Raw genomic sequence first — 19,048 nt, 5'->3', positions numbered from 1 at the left:
TTGTGAGGGCAGGAAGTTAGATTGCGAGGGTTGAAGGTTTGTGAGGGCAGGTATGACTGAGTGCAGGAAGTTAAACTGCGAGGGCTGAAGGTTTGAAGGTTTGTGAGGGCAGGTATGACTGAGTGCAGGAAGTTAAACTGCGAGGGCTGAAGGTTTGTGAGGGCAGGAAGTTAGATTGTGAGGGTTGAAGGTTTGTGAGGGCAGGTATGACTGAGTGCAGAAAGTTAAACTGCGAGGGCTGAAGGTTTGTGAGGGCAGGTATGACTGAGTGCAGGAAGTTAAACTGCGAGGGTTGAAGGTTTGTGAGGGCAGGTATGACTGAGTGCAGGAAGTTAAACTGAGGGAGGGAGGGAAGGTTTGTGAGGGCAGGTATGACTGAGTGCAGGAAGTTAAACTGCGAGGGCTGAAGGTTTGTGAGGGCAGGAATGTTAAAAGTGCGAGGGTTGAAGGTTTGTGAGGGCAGGTATGACTGAGTGCAGGAAGTTAGATTGTGAGGGCTGAAGGTTTGTGAGGGCAGGAAGTTAAACTGCGAGGGCTGAAGGTTTGTGAGGGCAGGAAGTTGAGTGCAGGAAGTTAAACTGTGAGGGTTGAAGGTTTGTGAGGGCAGGTATGACTGAGGGCAGGAAGTTAAACTGCGAGGGCTGAAGGTTTGTGAGGGCAGGTATGACTGAGGGCAGGAAGTTAAACTGCGAGGGCTGAAGGTTTGTGAGGGCAGGTATGACTGAGTTTAAACTGCGAGGGCTGAAGGTTTGTGAGGGCAGGAAGTTAGATTGTGAGGGTTGAAGGTTTGTGAAACTGGGGTTGAAGGTATGACTGAGGGCAGGAAGTTAAACTGCGAGGGTTGAAGGTTTGTGAGGGCAGGTATGACTGAGTGCAGGAAGTTAGACTGTGAGGGTTGAAGGTTTGTGAGGGCAGGTATGACTGAGTGCAGGAAGTTAAACTGCGAGGGTTGAAGGTTTGTGAGGGCAGGTATGACTGAGTGCAGGAAGTTAAACTGCGAGGGCTGAAGGTTTGTGAGGGCAGGAAGTTAGATTGTGAGGGTTGAAGGTTTGTGAGGGCAGGTATGACTGAGGGCAGGAAGTTAAACTGCGAGGGTTGAAGGTTTGTGAGGGCAGGTATGACTGAGTGCAGGAAGTTAAACTGCGAGGGCTGAAGGTTTGTGAGGGCAGGTATGACTGAGTGCAGGAAGTTAAACTGCGAGGGCTGAAGGTTTGTGAGGGCAGGTATGACTGAGGGCTGAAGGTTTGTGAGGGCAGGTATGACTGAGTGCAGGAAGTTAAACTGTGAGGGTTGAAGGTTTGTGAGGGCAGGTATGACTGAGTGCAGAAAGTTAAACTGCGAGGGCTGAAGGTTTGTGAGGGCAGGAAGTTAGATTGTGAGGGTTGAAGGTTTGTGAGGGCAGGTATGACTGAGTGCAGGAAGTTAGATTGTGAGGGTTGAAGGTTTGTGAGGGCAGGTATGACTGAGTGCAGGAAGTTAAACTGCGAGGGTTGAAGGTTTGTGAGGGCAGGTATGACTGAGTGCAGGAAGTTAAACTGCGAGGGTTGAAGGTTTGTGAGGGCAGGTATGACTGAGTGCAGGAAGTTAGATTGTGAGGGTTGAAGGTTTGTGAGGGCAGGTATGACTGAGGCAGGAAGTTAAACTGCGAGGGTTGAAGGTTTGTGAGGGCAGGAAGTTAGATTGTGAGGGTTGAAGGTTTGTGAGGGCAGAAAGTTAAACTGCGAGGGCTGAAGGTTTGTGAGGGCAGGAAGTTTGATTGTGAGGGTTGAAGGTTTGTGAGGGCAGGTATGACTGAGGGCAGGAAGTTAAACTGCGAGGGTTGAAGGTTTGTGAGGGCAGGTATGACTGAGGGCAGGAAGTTAAACTGTGAGGGTTGAAGGTTTGTGAGGGCAGGTATGACTGAGTGCAGGAAGTTAAACTGCGAGGGCTGAAGGTTTGTGAGGGCAGGAAGTTAGATTGTGAGGGTTGAAGGTTTGTGAGGGCAGGTATGACTGAGGGCAGGAAGTTAAACTGCGAGGGTTGAAGGTTTGTGAGGGCAGGTATGACTGAGTGCAGGAAGTTAGATTGTGAGGGTTGAAGGTTTGTGAGGGCAGGTATGACTGAGTGCAGAAAGTTAAACTGTGAGGGTTGAAGGTTTGTGAGTGCAGAAAGTTAAACTGCGAGGGCTGAAGGTTTGTGAGGGCAGGAAGTTAGATTGTGAGGGTTGAAGGTTTGTGAGGGCAGGAAGTTAGATTGTGAGGGTTGAAGGTTTGTGAGGGCAGGTATGACTGAGGGCAGGAAGTTAAACTGCGAGGGTTGAAGGTTTGTGAGGGCAGGTATGACTGAGTGCAGGAAGTTAAACTGCGAGGGTTGAAGGTTTGTGAGGGCAGGTATGACTGAGTGCAGGAAGTTAGATTGTGAGGGCTGAAGGTTTGTGAGGGCAGGAAGTTAGATTGTGAGGGTTGAAGGTTTGTGAGGGCAGGAAGTTAAACTGCGAGGGTTGAAGGTTTGTGAGGGCAGGAAGTTAGATTGTGAGGGTTGAAGGTTTGTGAGTGCAGAAAGTTAGATTGTGAGGGCTGAAGGTTTGTGAGGGCAGGAAGTTAAACTGCGAGGGTTGAAGGTTTGTGAGGGCAGGTATGACTGAGGGCAGGAAGTTAGACTGTGAGGGTTGAAGGTTTGTGAGGTTAAACTGCAGGTATGCAGGAAGTTAGACTGTGAGGGTTGAAGGTTTGTGAGGGCAGGTATGACTGAGGGCAGGAAGTTAAACTGCGAGGGTTGAAGGTTTGTGAGGGCAGGTATGACTGAGTGCAGGAAGTTAAACTGCGAGGGTTGAAGGTTTGTGAGGGCAGGTATGACTGAGTGCAGGAAGTTAAACTGCGAGGGTTGAAGGTTTGTGAGGGCAGGTTATGACTGAGTTTGCAGGGCAGGTAGTTAGACTGCGAGGGCTGAAGGTTTGTGAGGGCAGGTATGACTGAGTGCAGGAAGTTAAACTGCGAGGGTTGAAGGTTTGTGAGGGCAGGAAGTGAGGGCAGAAGTTAAACTGAGAGGGAGTGAAGGTTTGTGAGGGCAGGTATGACTGAGTGCAGGAAGTTAGATTGTGAGGGCTGAAGGTTTGTGAGGGCAGGTATGACTGAGTGCAGGAAGTTAAACTGCGAGGGTTGAAGGTTTGTGAGGGCAGGTATGACTGAGTGCAGGAAGTTAGATTGTGAGGGTTGAAGGTTTGTGAGGGCAGGTATGACTGAGTGCAGGAAGTTAAACTGTGAGGGTTGAAGGTTTGTGAGGGCAGGAAGTTAGATTGTGAGGGTTGAAGGTTTGTGAGGGCAGGTATGACTGAGTGCAGGAAGTTAAACTGTGAGGGCTGAAGGTTTGTGAGGGCAGGAAGTTAGATTGTGAGGGTTGAAGGTTTGTGAGGGCAGGTATGACTGAGGGCAGGAAGTTAAACTGCGAGGGCTGAAGGTTTGTGAGGGCAGGAAGTTAGATTGTGAGGGTTGAAGGTTTGTGAGGGCAGGTATGACTGAGTGCAGGAAGTTAAACTGCGAGGGTTGAAGGTTTGTGAGGGCAGGTATGACTGAGTGCAGGAAGTTAAACTGCGAGGGTTGAAGGTTTGTGAGGGCAGGTATGACTGAGTGCAGGAAGTTAAACTGCGAGGGTTGAAGGTTTGTGAGGGCAGGTATGACTGAGTGCAGGAAGTTAAACTGCGAGGGTTGTGAGGGGTATGACTGAAGGTTTGTGAGGGCAGGTATGACTGAGTGCAGGAAGTTAGATTGTGAGGGCAGGTATGAGGGTTGAAGGTTTGTGAGGGCAGGTATGACTGAGGGCAGGAAGTTAGACTGAGAAATGGAAGTTAGACTGTGAGAGCTGAAGGTTTGTGAGGGCAAGTATGACTTGGAGGGCAGGAAGTTATACTGTGAGGGCTGGTATGACTGTGAGGGCAGGAAGTTAGACTGTAAGGGTTGAAGGTTTGTGAGGGCAAGTATGACTGGGAGGGCAGGAAGTTATACTGTGAGGGCTGATGGTTTGTGAGGGCAGGTATGACTGGGAGGGCAGGAAGTTATACTGTGAGGGCTGATGGTTTGTGGGGCAGGTATGACCGAGGGCTGAATATTTGCGAGGGCACATATGACTGAGGGCTGAATAGTTGTGAGGGCAGATATGACTGTGAGGGCAGGAAGTGAGACTGAGGGCAGGAAGTGAGACTGAGGGCAGGAAGTGAGACTGAGGGCTAAATGTTTGTGAGGGCAGGTATGACTGAGGGCAGGAACTTACTGTGAGGGCTGAAGATTTGAGGGTAGGTATGACTGTGATTTTTTTAGTCTATATTAAAACTACCAATGTCTTGTCAATATTTCAGACTCATTTTGGCAGTCTTTACCAAATTAATTGTATCATGACAAAATATATTTATATTAAAATATTCTTGTTTCTTTTGTTGTTCGGTATATCTACAACATTAATTATGATGTAAAATGCATGTACTGTAAAACACAGCTAGTGTAAAGCTGACGTTAGTTTAAGAAATGTTACAAAAAGATTATTCAGGGGAGGTAACTTAGGGAATACTCACTGTCCACTAATGTAACTACTGTCAATGGATGACAAGCTGTCCAACGAGTCCCGGCTTGAAAATGCATTCTGAAACAGCAGAAAGATAAATGACACATGTACTGGGTCGTTAAGGCAATGAAAGGAATCTTTTCTATAACACCACCATAGTTTATTGTTCAACCTACAATTCTATGCCAGGCTCATATTTCAGCACGAATCTGCACATTTGATTCCTATTCTCCATCGGTGGCCCACTGGGCTATTAATCATTCAAGCACCATGACTAGTATATCAAAGGATGTGGTGTGTGCTACCCTGTCTGTGGGATGGTGCATGTAAGAGATACGTTAGTTACTAATAATGGAAAAATGTAGTACGGTCGGTTTCCTCTGAGACTACAGAAAACCCTCACCTAACGACCACCCTGGTACTAAGACCACCCAACTATAAAGACCAATATTTTAAAGACCGAAATATTTCCTTATTATTTTATAGTAAAAGTACCCTGGTATTAAGACCACCCCACTGTTATGGATAGTCGTTTTCAGTGCATTTTGACCCCACAAATGCGACCACAACATAAGCAACGAGGAAGAAATAATGTGGTAAAATCTTGCCTAGTTTGTCCACGCTATAGTGTTAAAGTTAATTGCTGGTATGTATGTATGTATATATATATGTGTGTGTGTGTGTGTGTGTGTGTGTGTGTGTGTGTGTGTGTGTGTGTGTGTGTGTGTGTGTGTGTGTGTGTGTGTGTGTGTGTGTGTGTGTGTGTGTGTGTGTGTTGCTCAAATTAGCATTTAGATGGGCCCACTGGGCTATTTCTCGTTCCAGCCAGTGCACCACAACTGGTATATTGATTAAAGGCCGTGGTATGTGTCATCCTGTCTGTGGGATGGTGCATATAAAAGATCGCTTGCTACTAATGGAAAAATGCAGCGGGCTTTCTAAGACTATATGTCAAAATTACCAAATGTTTGACATGTAACAGCCAATGATTAATAAATCAATGTGCTCTAGTGTCATAGTTAAACAAAACAGACTTCTGGTTTTTAGATTTTAAAAAGGGGGGGGGTGTTGCTGTAAGCTTGTCACCCAAGTATATGAAGAGATTTTGGACATTGCTAAAATAATTGTTTAATCTTTGCAATAATTTTTTTTTTTTTAAATCACAAGTAAAGAGTTTTTAGAAATCTTGGGCTGCATTTATAAAATCTGTTTTTTGTACTACACTCCTGCAACTACAGGTACATTCATTTACAATCCTTAAATACCTGCATTTAGTCCACTGTGTTAAATCCACAAAATTACTATTTTAAATATTAACATTGTCAATATGAACAACAACAACGTTTTGTTTCTCAACTGTACAAGACTAAATCATTTTGGAATACCCACTGCGCTTATAATCTTCATTGCTATATTAAAGGCATATTGTCCCAGACCACTGACCTATTTAATGGTCTAACAAAGTATTAACTGAACAAAAATAATTTGATTTGTCCCTAAATGTACTTTATTCAACCATCTTCGTAACCACCATACTCCATTTATTAATGATATTTTGTAAAAATAATTGAATTATGGCAATGGTCCATAATTCAAAAACTAAAATTGCTGAGAGGGTTGACATGGATTTCACTCCTTCATGGTTCAGTTAAGGTGATGCGATAGCTAGATTTGGTTTCCAACAATTAATGTAATTTGTATTTATTATCCATTTTTAGAAAAATAAGGTCCTTAAATCCGTGACAGTATGCCTTTAAATAAACAATTTATGTAGTTATCTTAATTGTTCCCAAATTGTGAACTTAACAAAGTTTGTAAAAACTATCAAATTTCAATGAATGGCCTAACCCTCTTTCCTTTTTTTTTTTTTTTTTTCAATTTTCAATTTTTTCAATGTTTATTTCTTTTACACATAATTTGTGTCTATACAACCTAGCAGGCATTAACAAGATTCAGTCGAATGCATTATGACAATAGTTGAATCAAAGTTCTGTTTATTACTACCAAGGTTATTCAGGTGACTGGTTTTCCAAATTCCTATCTGACAGTTTATAAAGACTTCTTTGTCCTGCAACTTTGACAAATTTGTCAGTTGCATTTGAAGATCCCATTAGTCTGGAACAACAACCCACATACGCACACGTCCTGTTTCCTTCAATGTCTGTGTTAGTGCAAGAAAAATTACAAGTTAAAGTTTGTTTTGCTTAATGACTCCACTAGAGCACATTGATTTAATAACATCCCATTAGTCTGGAACAACAGCCCACATACGCACAAGTCCTGTTTGCTTCACTGTTTGAGTTAGTGCAAGAAAAATTACAAGTTACAGTTTGTTTTACTTAATGACACTACGAGGCAGGACGTAGCCCAGTGGTAAGGCGCTCACTCAATGCGCGGTCGGTCTGGGATCAATCCCCGTTGGTGGGCCCATTGGGTTATTTCTCATTTCAGCCAGTGCACCACGACTGGCATATCAAAGGCTGTGGTATGTACTACCCTGTCTGTGGGATGGTGCATATAAAAGAACCCTTGCTGCTAATCGAAAAGAGTAGCCCTTGAAGTGGTGACAGCGGGTTTCCTCTCACAATATCTTTGTGGTCCTTAACCATATGTCCGACGCCATATAATCATAAATAAAATGTGTTGAATGCGATGTTAAATAAAACATTTCCTTCCTTTTAGTTTAAAACTGATTTTTTTTTTTTTTTTTTTTTTGAATGATCAGTGTTAACAAAAACCTGGTCACTATACTATTGTGTTTCAAGTCATGTCATGGTTGCCATCCTTACTTGCTGATGTGTCCTGAAAATAGGATGTTGTTGACAGCAGTTGAGTGCGTTGTTAAAAAAAAAAAAAATAATAATAATAATAATGACATCACTAGAGCACATTGATTTACTAATCATCAGCTGCTGGATGTCAAATATAGTCTCAAGACCTTTAGTAGAAGCAATATTTTATAATGCACTGTATACTAGTCTTAGAAAGGAAACCCGCTACATTTTTTAATATCTTTTATATGCACAGTCCCACAGATAGGATAGTACATACACAACGTACCATGGCCTTTGTATTCCATATATGTATAAAAAGTACGAGTATTCAGTACTGTGTCCTGAAAATTAATAAACAATAACACCGTTGGAGTAGTTGACAACTTGAGCTAGCACACCTTTAGACAAAACAATTAATAACGGTGTCCCCGATTGGATGACATTTGACCTCTACTGGCTCTAGAGATAGCCGGGTTAGCTATTCCAGCTCACTCCCACTTGTAACAAAAAAGGTGGAAACCTTTTTTTAATTTTAAAATCCTTTATAATTATTTGATACACTACATTGAACAGTCAACAGTAAATGCATTTATAGATTATTTCAGTATATTTTATGCCATTTTCAAACAGTTTGTATTTCACAAAAGCCTCTTGCCTCGGGCACTCAACCCGACAGAGCTCCGTACATAGGTGTTGACAAGTGTTGATTGTGATCAGTTGCAAACTGTGGGTTCTTTGTTTTAATTGGAGTGTAATACCTTGGTAGCCTTCTCACCAAGAATGGTGTTATTGTTAACGGCTGTTTAATCTCGTGACCAGCTCAGCGGCTTTGACAAATGTCCAGTCTAGTGGCAGTGGATTGATACTATTGTAGGTCTGACTTATGGCAGACTTTAGAATCACAGACGTCTGAAACACCAGTCAGTTTGACCACTATTTAGTTATTTATTTATTATTATTTTAAATAATGCACAAGATACCGATGTCTGGGCAGGCTGATCCAATTGACGGATAGGAATTTGTTCCAATAACAGAAACGGACAGGTGCTTCGGACCGACAAGAATGACAGAAGTGGGACCGGCAAACACACGTTTAAAAAAAAAAAATTCGGTCTCAGAGATCGAGAATCGATCCCATACCGGTAAAAAAGGGCTTTTCCCCACCTCTGGTGTGTAGTGGTCTTACATCTACCCACCGAGGCATTAAAACTCGCTCTGGGTGGGATCCAGTACTGGAGTGCAAACCAACCTTACATGTCCGATGGCTTAACCATGACACCATTGAGACCAGTTCAATTAGTACAAAACACATTTTAATGAATTTCTCGCTCCAGCTCCACAACTGGTGTAACAAAGGCCATGGTATGTACTATCATGTCTGTGGGATGGTGCATATAAAAAATCCCTTTCTGCTAATCAAAAAGAGTAGCCCATGAAGGGGCGACAGCTGGTTTCCTCCCTCAATATCTGTGTGGTCCTTAATCATATAACCGTTAATAAAATGTGTTGAGTGCGTCATTAAATAAAACATTTTCTTCTTCATGTTAACCTAAAACTTACATTATTCTGACCCGGTTCCGGAATAAACTGGCCTTGACCTAGTGAACTGTGTGAGCTACTCCGACTGAAATGTCGTTCGTTGGGGGGTAAGGATCCTGGGGGAGGACTTGGTGAACTTCTTTCCTGAAAAAAGCAACAAAAAAACCAAGAATATGTTATTCTCCAATATTCCTTCTGCTCCAGCATTTTAGTGGCCAACATATGTGTGGCCAAACTACTTTTGACTCTGACATATACGGGGGGGGGGGGGGGGGGGGGGGATAGACTTTGTGAGCAAAGTTTATAGGGGGTCGAGTCATATCTCCATGGAAATATTTAGAAATTAGCTTGAGCAGAAAGGTGTTTTGACCCCCAACCACCCGCAAACCCCACCCACCCTCCCCTCCACCCACCCTCCCCTCCACCCACCCTCCCCCACCCCACCTTGTTCACGCACCTGTTTTATTATATCATGTATGGATAAAGCCTATAATAAAATAATATTTTTCATTTTTGGTTTTAAATGATTCAATATTTAACAAGCATTTTGAGAGTACTGCAATACAGTTCCCCTACTGGGCCCAACAAATGTTCGTATCTCCTATGTTCAAGGGCCATAACTCTGCGAAAATGTCATTTCTGGCTAGGGACATGTCATCATTCCTGGCTAGGGACATGACATTCCTGGCTAGGGACATGACCACATTCCTGGCTAGGGACATGACATCATTCCTGGCTAGGGACATGACATCATTCCTGGCTAAAGACATTGACGTCATTCCTGGCTAGGGACATGTCGTCATTCCTGGCTAGGGACATGTCGTCATTCCTGGCTAGGGACATGTCATCATTCCTGGCTAGGGACATGTAGTCATTCCTGGCTAGGGACATTAAATCATTCCTGGCTAGGAACACGACGTCATTCCTGGCTAGGGACATTATGTCAATCCTGGCTAGGGACATGACATGATTCCTGACTAGGGAATTGATGTCATTCGAGTGAACATGTGAACTAAGTATGTGAGATTTTGTATTACAGGTTTAATAAAATATTGTTTTTAATTGCACACTCAGAATGATCTTTATCACTATATTAAGATTAAAAGGGTACGTATTAAACAGCTATACATGGCACTCACAGTTCTAGGAGACTTCTGGGTGTTACTGGAGGCAGTCGTCACTGCATTTGTTAAAAATATTCGTAAACTGGACGTTTTCTGATTCTGATCCACTAACTGCACTGCAGATTCGAGATCTTTCTGGTTACAGAGAGGAACATACAGCTGAAAATATAATTAACATAACATTAATACATACAATGTACAGCTGAAAATATAATTCATATAACACTAATACATACAGCTGAAAATATAATTAACATAACATTAATACATACAATGTACAGCTGAAAATATTATTCATATAACACTAATACATATAGCTGGAAATATAATTAACATAACATTAATACATACAGCTGAAAATATAATTAACATACATTAATACATATAGCTCAAAATACAATTAACATACATTAATACATACAGCTGAAAATATAATTCATGTAACACTAATACATACAGCTGAAAATATAATTAACATAACAATAATACATACAGCTGAAAATATAATTTACATAACATGAATGTATATACAGAACTTCACATACGTTGTGTTCGCTTCCTATTTATTGCACAAGTTTATTTTGCACAAGAATATATACCACGAGACCGTTTATAGCGGTCAAGTGGTATGTTCTTTCACAAAATAAACGAGTGCAATAAATAGGAAGCAAAAACAACGTATGTGAAGTTCTGTATTTATTACATACCTTCTTTTATGTTTTACAAAAAACGGTTTTTAATTTAACGTCATAACAACACTTTTAAATCTATGATCAAAACTCTTTTCATGGATTTACTTAACATTAAGAATCTTATTCTGCGGGAACCTTAATTGTGTAATGTTTCAAATATTATGTGACGTAATTTGTAAATCATCTACGACGTCAGTAAATAAAAGGCGCTAACTGCAGTAAAAATAAAAAGGGAGTTCCTCATTTAAAACTTCCGGTCCAGACATACTTGTTAACACATGTACGTGTGTTAACAATTTCAAGACATACGACTGGCTGCTCATAGGTTATGACTAGGTCACCGGTGCCATATATCAAATGTAAAATTACATGAGGGAAATCGATTACACTGTGAGTATAGTTAACCTGACAATCATGTGTTTGTGATGTGTTAGTCAGCTACAAGTACAAAGGGTTGTAAATATCGTTTAGTCAAAAAAGATGTTAAAATTGGCTTAAAACCTAGTTTTTGAGGATATGTAAGAAATAGAATAACACATTTGCGTCCATTAGATATTATTTATCTCACAACTCGTTGTTTAAAAATGTATCAAACTTGGTTTTGCTCGTTGGGATACATTTTTAAACAACTCGTTGTGAGATAAATGGTATCTAATGGCCACTCATGTATTATTCTCTATGTACAGCTAAAATAACTGACATGAAATTAATGCAATGTATTAATGTTAAGTCAGTTATATATTTTCAGCTGTGTGTATTAATGTTGTGTTTTAAAACTGTATTTTCATACAGCTGAAAAATTAACATAACAATACATATATGTACAGCTGAAACTAATTAAAATATCAATAAATACACTTTAAAGGCATATTGTCACAGAGCACTTACCTATTTAATGGTCTAACAAAGTATTACCTGAACAAAAATAATTTGATTTGTCACTAAATGTACTTTATTCAACCATCTTCATAACCACCATACTCCATTTATTAATGATATTTTGTAAAAATAATTGAATTATGGCAATGGTCCATAATTCAAAAACTAAAATTGTCAAGAGGGTTGACATGGATTCCACTCCATCATGGTTCAGTTAAGGTGATGCAATAGCTAGATTTGGTTACCAACAATTAATGTAATTTTTATTTATTATCCATTTTTAGAGAAATAAGTATCTTAAATCTGTGACAGTATGCCTTTAAAATGTAATTAACATAACCCTACATACAACTGAAAATATTAGCATAATATTAATATTAATATAACACTACCGCAATACACAAACCTAAACATGTAATAAACATCACATTAACATGAATTAATGATTTAAAACAATCGCAACTGATGTAAAAGAGACATATTAATGGAATTTGGCACCAAATACACAACATACCATATTTCTGTGTTGGCCCTGTTTTCATTCCTCAATTAGTTTTGTCTGAGGTGTAAAGAACTTAAAAATGTCCATGGCCTTGGCTTACATGATTCTTTTTATATTGGGAGGTGAACGCATTGTCATTTGGTTCCTTAGGCATACTTGCCAATATAGGTATGTCATAATCATAAAGCATTTTATATTGTGGGGAAAAAAATCTATATGTGATTTGATAATTTATCTTAAAGCGGACATTTACCTGTCACGAAAAATGATATAATCATACTGAAAAAATGAGAGGAATATATATATATTTTTTTATCAAAAAGTCATCATTGCTGTAATACATTGTCAAAATGTTTGTTTTGTTTAACAACACCACTAGAACACATTGACCGGCCTGGTTGGCGTCGTGGTTAGGCCATCGGTCTACAGGCTGGTAGGTACTGGGTTCGGATCCCAGTCGAGGCATGGGGTTTTTAATCCAGATACCGACTCCAAACCCTGAGTGAGTGCTCCGCAAGGCTCAATGGGTAGGTGTAAACCACTTGCACCGACCAGTGATCCATAACTGGTTCAACAAAGGCCATGGTTTGTGCTTTTCTGTCTGTGGGAAAGTGCATATAAAAGATCCCTTTTGGGGTTTTCTCCGATGACCAAATGTTTGACAGCCAATAGCCGATGATTAATTAATCAATGTGTTCCAGTGGTATCGTTAAAAAAACCCCAAAACAAACTCTTTTTCTTGGTTGGAATGAGAAAAAGACCTAATCAGTTGAACTGGTTTTTTTTGCTTCAACACTCTGTTAAATCTATTATCAAAACTCATTTCATGGAATTACTTAACGCTAAGAATTTGTAAATCATATCTGACGTTAGTAAATAAAAGGCGCTAACTGCAGTAAAAAGAAAAAGGGAATTCCCCATTTAAAAGTTCTGGTCCATATCACACATATGTGTGATACAAAATAAATTTATTACACATTTTCAAAATGTCTTTATCACTATAATAAGCTTGACTAGGTATGTAATAAAACAGATTATTTACGCAAAGTCATAATCATCATGAATTCCACATTGTGGGGCAGGGGCGGGGGGGGGGGGGGGGGGGGGGGGCACACATCTGATTTGATATATTTATCCTAAAGCTTATATGTATGTATCTGTCAATGATATTGATATGCTGACAGTATAAATGATACACTTTTCACTCAAATCTTGGCATTGCATGTATTCCAATTCAGAAATTATAATTAACATTAACCGAAAACATCAGCATACATGTAAGACAACTGTTTTCAAAATACATTATTCTCTCCTGATTTCCAGATTTAGAATATTTTTCACAGCCACGTAAAAACACTTGTGTGTGTGACACAGACAGACAGACAGACAGGGGGAGAGAGAGAGAGAGAGAGAGAGAGAGAGAGAGAGAGAGAGAGAGAGAGAGAGAGAGAGAGAGAGAGAGAGAGAGAGAGAGAGAGAGAGAGAGAGAGAAGAGAGAGAGAGAGAGACACACACAAACAGACATACACACACACACACACAGACAGACAGACACACACCCATACACACACACACACACAGACAGACACACACACACACACTCAGACACACACACAGACTGACAGACAGACAGACACACACACAGAGTAAAATAGCCTTGTTTTGGCTCACCTCTCCATTTGGCGGTGTGTAGAAGATGTTCAGGCTGATGGTATACATTTCCTTGAGCTTGTCCTGGAGATATTCATAGACAGACAGACACACAGACAGACACACAGACAGACAGACAGACAGAAAGACAGACAGACAGAGACAGTAAAATAGCCTTGTTTTGGCTCACCTCTCCATTGGCGGTGTGTAGAAGATGTTCAGGTTGATGGTATACATTTCCTTGAGCTTGTCCTGGAGATATTCATAGACAGACAGACACACAGACAGACACACAGACAGACAGACAGACAGAGACAGTAAAATAGCCTTGTTTTGGCTCACCTCTCCATTTGGCGGTGTGTAGAAGATGTTCAGGTTGATGGTGTACATTTCCTTGAGCTTGTCCTGGAGATATTCATACAATACTGGCCGAGGCATCTGAATCACCCTGCAGTTAAAATAAAACCAATTACAACATACAGTTACAATGCTTAAACACCTGTTTGTGGCTTACACGTGTGTAACTACATACATTTACAATGCTTAAACACCTGTTTATGGCTTACACGTGTGCAACTACATACATTTACAATGCTTAAACACCTGTTTATGTCTTATACGTGTGTAACTACGTACATTTACAATGCTTAAACACCTGTTTATGGCTTACACGTGTGTAACTACATACATTTACAATGCTTAAACACCTGTTTATGGCTTACATGCATGTAACTACATACATTTACAATGCTTAAACACCTTTTTATGGCTTACACGTGTGTAACTACATACATTTACAATGCTTAAACACCTGTTTATGGCTTACATGCGTGTAACTACATACATTAACAATGCTTAAACACCTGGTTATGTCTTACATGCGTGTAACTACATCCATTTACAATGCTTAAACACCTGTTTGTGGCTTACACGTGTGTAACTACCTACATTTACAATGCTTAAACACCTGTTTATGTCTTACATGTGTGTAACTACGTACATTTACAATGCTTAAACACCTGTTTATGTCTTAGACACATGTAACTACATACATTTACAATGCTTAAACACCTGTTTATGTCTTACATGTGTGTAACTACATACATTTACAATGTGTGTGTAACTACATACATTTACAATGATTAAACACCTGTTTGTGTCTTACACGCGTGTAACTACATACATTTACAATGATTAAACACCTGTTTATGTCTTACAAGCGTGTAACTACATACATTTACAATGATTAAACACCTGTTTATGTCTTACATGTGTGTAACTACATACATTTACAATGATTAAACACCTGTTTATGTCTTACATGCGTGTAACTACATACATTTACAATGATTAAACACCTGTTTATGTCTTACATGCGTGTAACTACATACATTTACAATGATTAAACACCCGCGCTTAAGAAAAACAGGCTTTGTAAATACGGCTCTCAATGGCCGGAGGATACTCTATAGCACCAATACTGGATGTCAAACATTGGATAATTCTGACACATAGTTTCCAGAGAACTTTGATTACTTACTCATCGGCTATTGCCAATATTGGATGTCAAACATTGGATCATTCTGATAGCTTTCTAGAGAACTTTGATTAATTAATCGGCTATTACTAATATTTGATGTCAAATATTTAGCAACTCTGAAGAATAGTTTCCAGAGAACTTTGATTAATTAATCATGGGCTATTGCCAATATTGGATGTCAAACATTGGATAATTCTGATAGCTTTCTAGAGAACTTTGATTAATTAATCATCGGCTATTGCCAATATTGGATGTCAAATATTTAGCAACTCTGAAGCATAGTCTCCAGAGAACTTCGATTACTTAATCATCGGCTATTGCCAATACTGGATGTCAAACATTGGATAATTCTGATAGGTTTCTAGAGAACTTTGATTAATTAATCGTCAGCTATCAAATTGCCGGTATTGGAGGTCAACCAATTTTTAGAATAAACTCATACATTTTTTCATTTGGAACTAGAGATCTTTCATATGCACTTTCTAATAGACAGAACAGTACACACAATAGCCTTAATATGCAGGGCTATGACTGTAGAAAAAACTAAGAATTTATTCAATGTGATCGATCGTATTGACCCATCACACATAAAAAAAATAAAAAAAATGTTTTATTTAACGACACACTCAACACATTTTATTTACGGTTATATGGCGTCAGACATATGGTTAAGGACCACTTCATGGGCTACTCTTTTCGATTAGCAGCAAGGGATCTTTTATATGCACCATCTCATAGACAGGATAGCACATATCACGGCCTTTGATGTACCAGTCGTGGTGCACTGGCTGGAACGAGAAATAGTGCAATGGGACCACTGACGGGGATCGATCCCAAACCGACCGCGCATCAAGCGAGTGCTTTACCACTGGGCTATGCCATCACACATCATCAATCGAGTGCTCTACCACAGAACTACATGCATCCAGCCCCTTTCAAGGCCAGGCAAACGCATTGGTTATTTCGCAGTGGGTAAAGTGCACATAGACTTTTTATAAGCATGTATATCAGATGTCAAGCTAACACAGATTCAGGCCAATTAGACCGGTGGATTCCACCACGGAACACAGACTGTAACATTCGGTGCAAGGCTGATAAGACCTGTTAACCAAATACCAAGACGCTGTGATAAATACACACTGTGAAATTAAACAAAAAACCACCTTCTTAGACATCTTACTATTAAGATGTCGGGACAAAAGAGATTCATTTCTTCCATCTAATGAAAAGTAACAGAAAAATTACACCACTAAGTGAAAAAAATGCAATGACAATTGAACAACATAAGGAATATAGGGAATGGGAGGAAAAAGGGAAGCAAGTGGATTTGAAATGGGGGATGGGAGAAGCGATAACGACAAATATGGATTTGATGAAAACATCATAAATCTTACTCGACTAAGACATTGGAACAAAGAGATTCACTTTCTTTCATCTAATGAAAGTAACAAAAATGTAATTATGACAATTCAACAAAATAAGGAATGGCAGGAAGAGGGAAAGCAAGTGGATTTGAATTGGGGAATGGGAGGAAGAGGGGAAGCAAGTGGATTTGAATTGGGGAATGGGAGGAAGAGGGGAAGCAAGTGGATTTGAATTGGGGAATGGGAGGAAGAGGGGAAGCAAGTGGATTTGAATTGGGGAATGGGAGGAAGAGGGGAAGCAAGTGGATTTGAATTGGGGAATGGGAGGAAGAGGGGAAGCAAGTGGATTTGAATTGGGGAATGGGAGGAAGAGGGGAAGCAAGTGGATTTGAATTGGGGAATGGCAGGATGAGGGAAAGCAAGTGGATTTGAATTGGGGAATGGCAGGATGAGGGAAAGCAAGTGGATTTGAATTGGGGAATGGCAGGATGAGGGAAAGCAAGTGGATTTGAATTGGGGAATGGCAGGATGAGGGAAAGCAAGTGGATTTGAATTGGGGAATGGGAGGAAGAGGGGAAGCAAGTGGATTTGAAATGGGGAGTGGGAGGAAGAGAGGAAGCAAGTGGATTTGAAATGGGGAGTGGGAGGAAGAGGGGACTAAGTGGATTTGAAATGGGGAATGGGAGGAAGATGGGACTAAGTGGATTTGAAATGGGGAATGGAAGGAAGATGGGACTAAGTGGATTTGAAATGGGGAATTGGAGGAAGAGGAGAAGCAAGTGGATTTGAAATGGGGAATGGGAGGAAGATGGGACTAAGTGGATTTGAAATGGGAAATGGGAGGAAGATGGGAAGCAAGTGGATTTGAAATGAGGAATGGGAGGAAGAGGGGAAGCAAGTGGATTTGAAATGGGGAGTGGGAGGAAGAGGGGAAGCAAGTGGATTTGAAATGGGGAGTGGGAGAAAGAGGGGAAGCAAGCGGATTTGAAATGGGGAATGGGAGGGAGTGATAACGACAACTATGGATTTGATGAAAATATCATAAATGTATAGTAAGGACAAATCTAGGATAAGATGGTAAGGATCGTAAGGATGGTAAGGATGGTAAGGATGGTGAAGGTGTACTGGTAAGATGAGATGTGATATAGTAAATAACAGACACAATGTGATGGTAATGATATGACACCTTGTAATGGTCATGATAATACACATTGTCATGGTAATGACACACTGTCATGGTAAAAAAGAAGTTTGTTTTGCTTAACAACACCACTAGATTTATTAACCATCAGCTATTGGATGTAACAAATTTGGTACTTTGACATACAGTGATGGTAATGACAGGCAGGGTGTGTCTGATTGACTGTGATAGCAAGGACAGACAGGGTGTGGTAGTAAGGACAGACACCATGTAATGGCAAAGATGGAGACAGGATGTAATGGCAAAGATGGAGACAGACAGGGTGTGGTGGTAAGAATGAAGGCACACAGGGTGTAATGGCAAGGATGGAGACAGACAGAGTGTAATGGCAAGGATGGAGACAGAGTGTAATGGCAAGGATGGAGACAGGCAGAGTGTAATGGCAAGGATGGAGACAGGCAGAGTGTAATGGCAAGGATGGAGACAGACAGAGTGTAATGGCAAGGATGGAGACAGGCAGAGTGTAATGGCAAGGATGGAGACAGAGTGTAATGGCAAGGATGGAGACAGGCAGAGTGTAATGGCAAGGATGGAAACAGGCAGAGTGTAATGGCAAGGATGGAGACAGACAGAGTGTAATGGCAAGGATGGAGACAGGCAAGGTGTGGTGGTAAGGATGGAGACAGACAGGGTGTGGTGGTAAGGACAGACACCATGTAATGGCAAAGATGGAGACAGACAGAGTGTAATGGCAAGGATGGAGACAGGCAAGATGTGGTGGTAAGGATGGAGACAGACAGGGTGTGGTGGTAAGGACAGACACCATGTAATGGCAAAGATGGAGACAGACAGGGTGTAATGGCAAAAACAGACATGGTGTGATTGTAAGGACAGACACCATGTAATGGCAAAGATGAAGACAGACAGGGTGTATGGCAAAAACAGACATGGTGTGATTGTAAGGACAGACAGGGTGTGACCAACCTCACCATTAAAATAAATTATTGGAAGCCATTTAAAATACTACTATATTGTTACCATATAAATTCATATTCTAAGGGGAGCTAAAATTGTTCCTCTTGAACTAGTTTCAGAGAAGCGATGGGGAGCAAGAGCAATAGCTACCCTTAAATGGTGGGGTCAGGTATGAGGGCAGACAAAATGTTTGATGGCAAGGATGGAGAGGGTTGCATGTTAAGGGCAGACACGATGTCATGGCAAATATGGAGAGGGTGTGATGTTAAGGGCAGTGTTTGATGGTAAGGATGGAGAGAGTGTGATGTTAAGGGCAGTGTTTGATGGCAAGGATG

General features: G+C 40.6%; 1 protein-coding gene across 3 annotated transcripts in view; it reads right to left on the bottom strand.

The window, feature by feature from the left end:
- LOC121387435 (mitogen-activated protein kinase kinase kinase 2-like) overlaps nt 1–19,048 on the bottom strand; it is a 133,546-nt gene that overhangs the window by 18,976 nt on the left and 95,522 nt on the right. For 2 of the 3 annotated variants that reach the window (XM_041518547.1, XM_041518548.1), the window contains exons 5-8: nt 14,036–14,141; nt 9,986–10,129; nt 8,868–8,990; nt 4,544–4,611 (exon numbers count right to left, since the gene is read on the bottom strand). In XM_041518547.1, coding sequence (XP_041374481.1) covers nt 4,544–4,611; nt 8,868–8,990; nt 9,986–10,129; nt 14,036–14,141 — 441 coding nt within the window. Of the gene's footprint in view, nt 1–4,543; nt 4,612–8,867; nt 8,991–9,985; nt 10,130–13,714; nt 14,011–14,035; nt 14,142–19,048 lie in introns of those variants that run through there. The other variant, XM_041518549.1, reaches the window with a different exon arrangement.

This window comes from Gigantopelta aegis, chromosome 13, assembly GCF_016097555.1.
Source record: "Gigantopelta aegis isolate Gae_Host chromosome 13, Gae_host_genome, whole genome shotgun sequence".
Classification (NCBI taxonomy): domain Eukaryota; kingdom Metazoa; phylum Mollusca; class Gastropoda; order Neomphalida; family Peltospiridae; genus Gigantopelta; species Gigantopelta aegis.
Note: the sequence above shows the minus strand (reverse complement) of the source record. Positions and strands in the feature narration are given on the sequence as shown.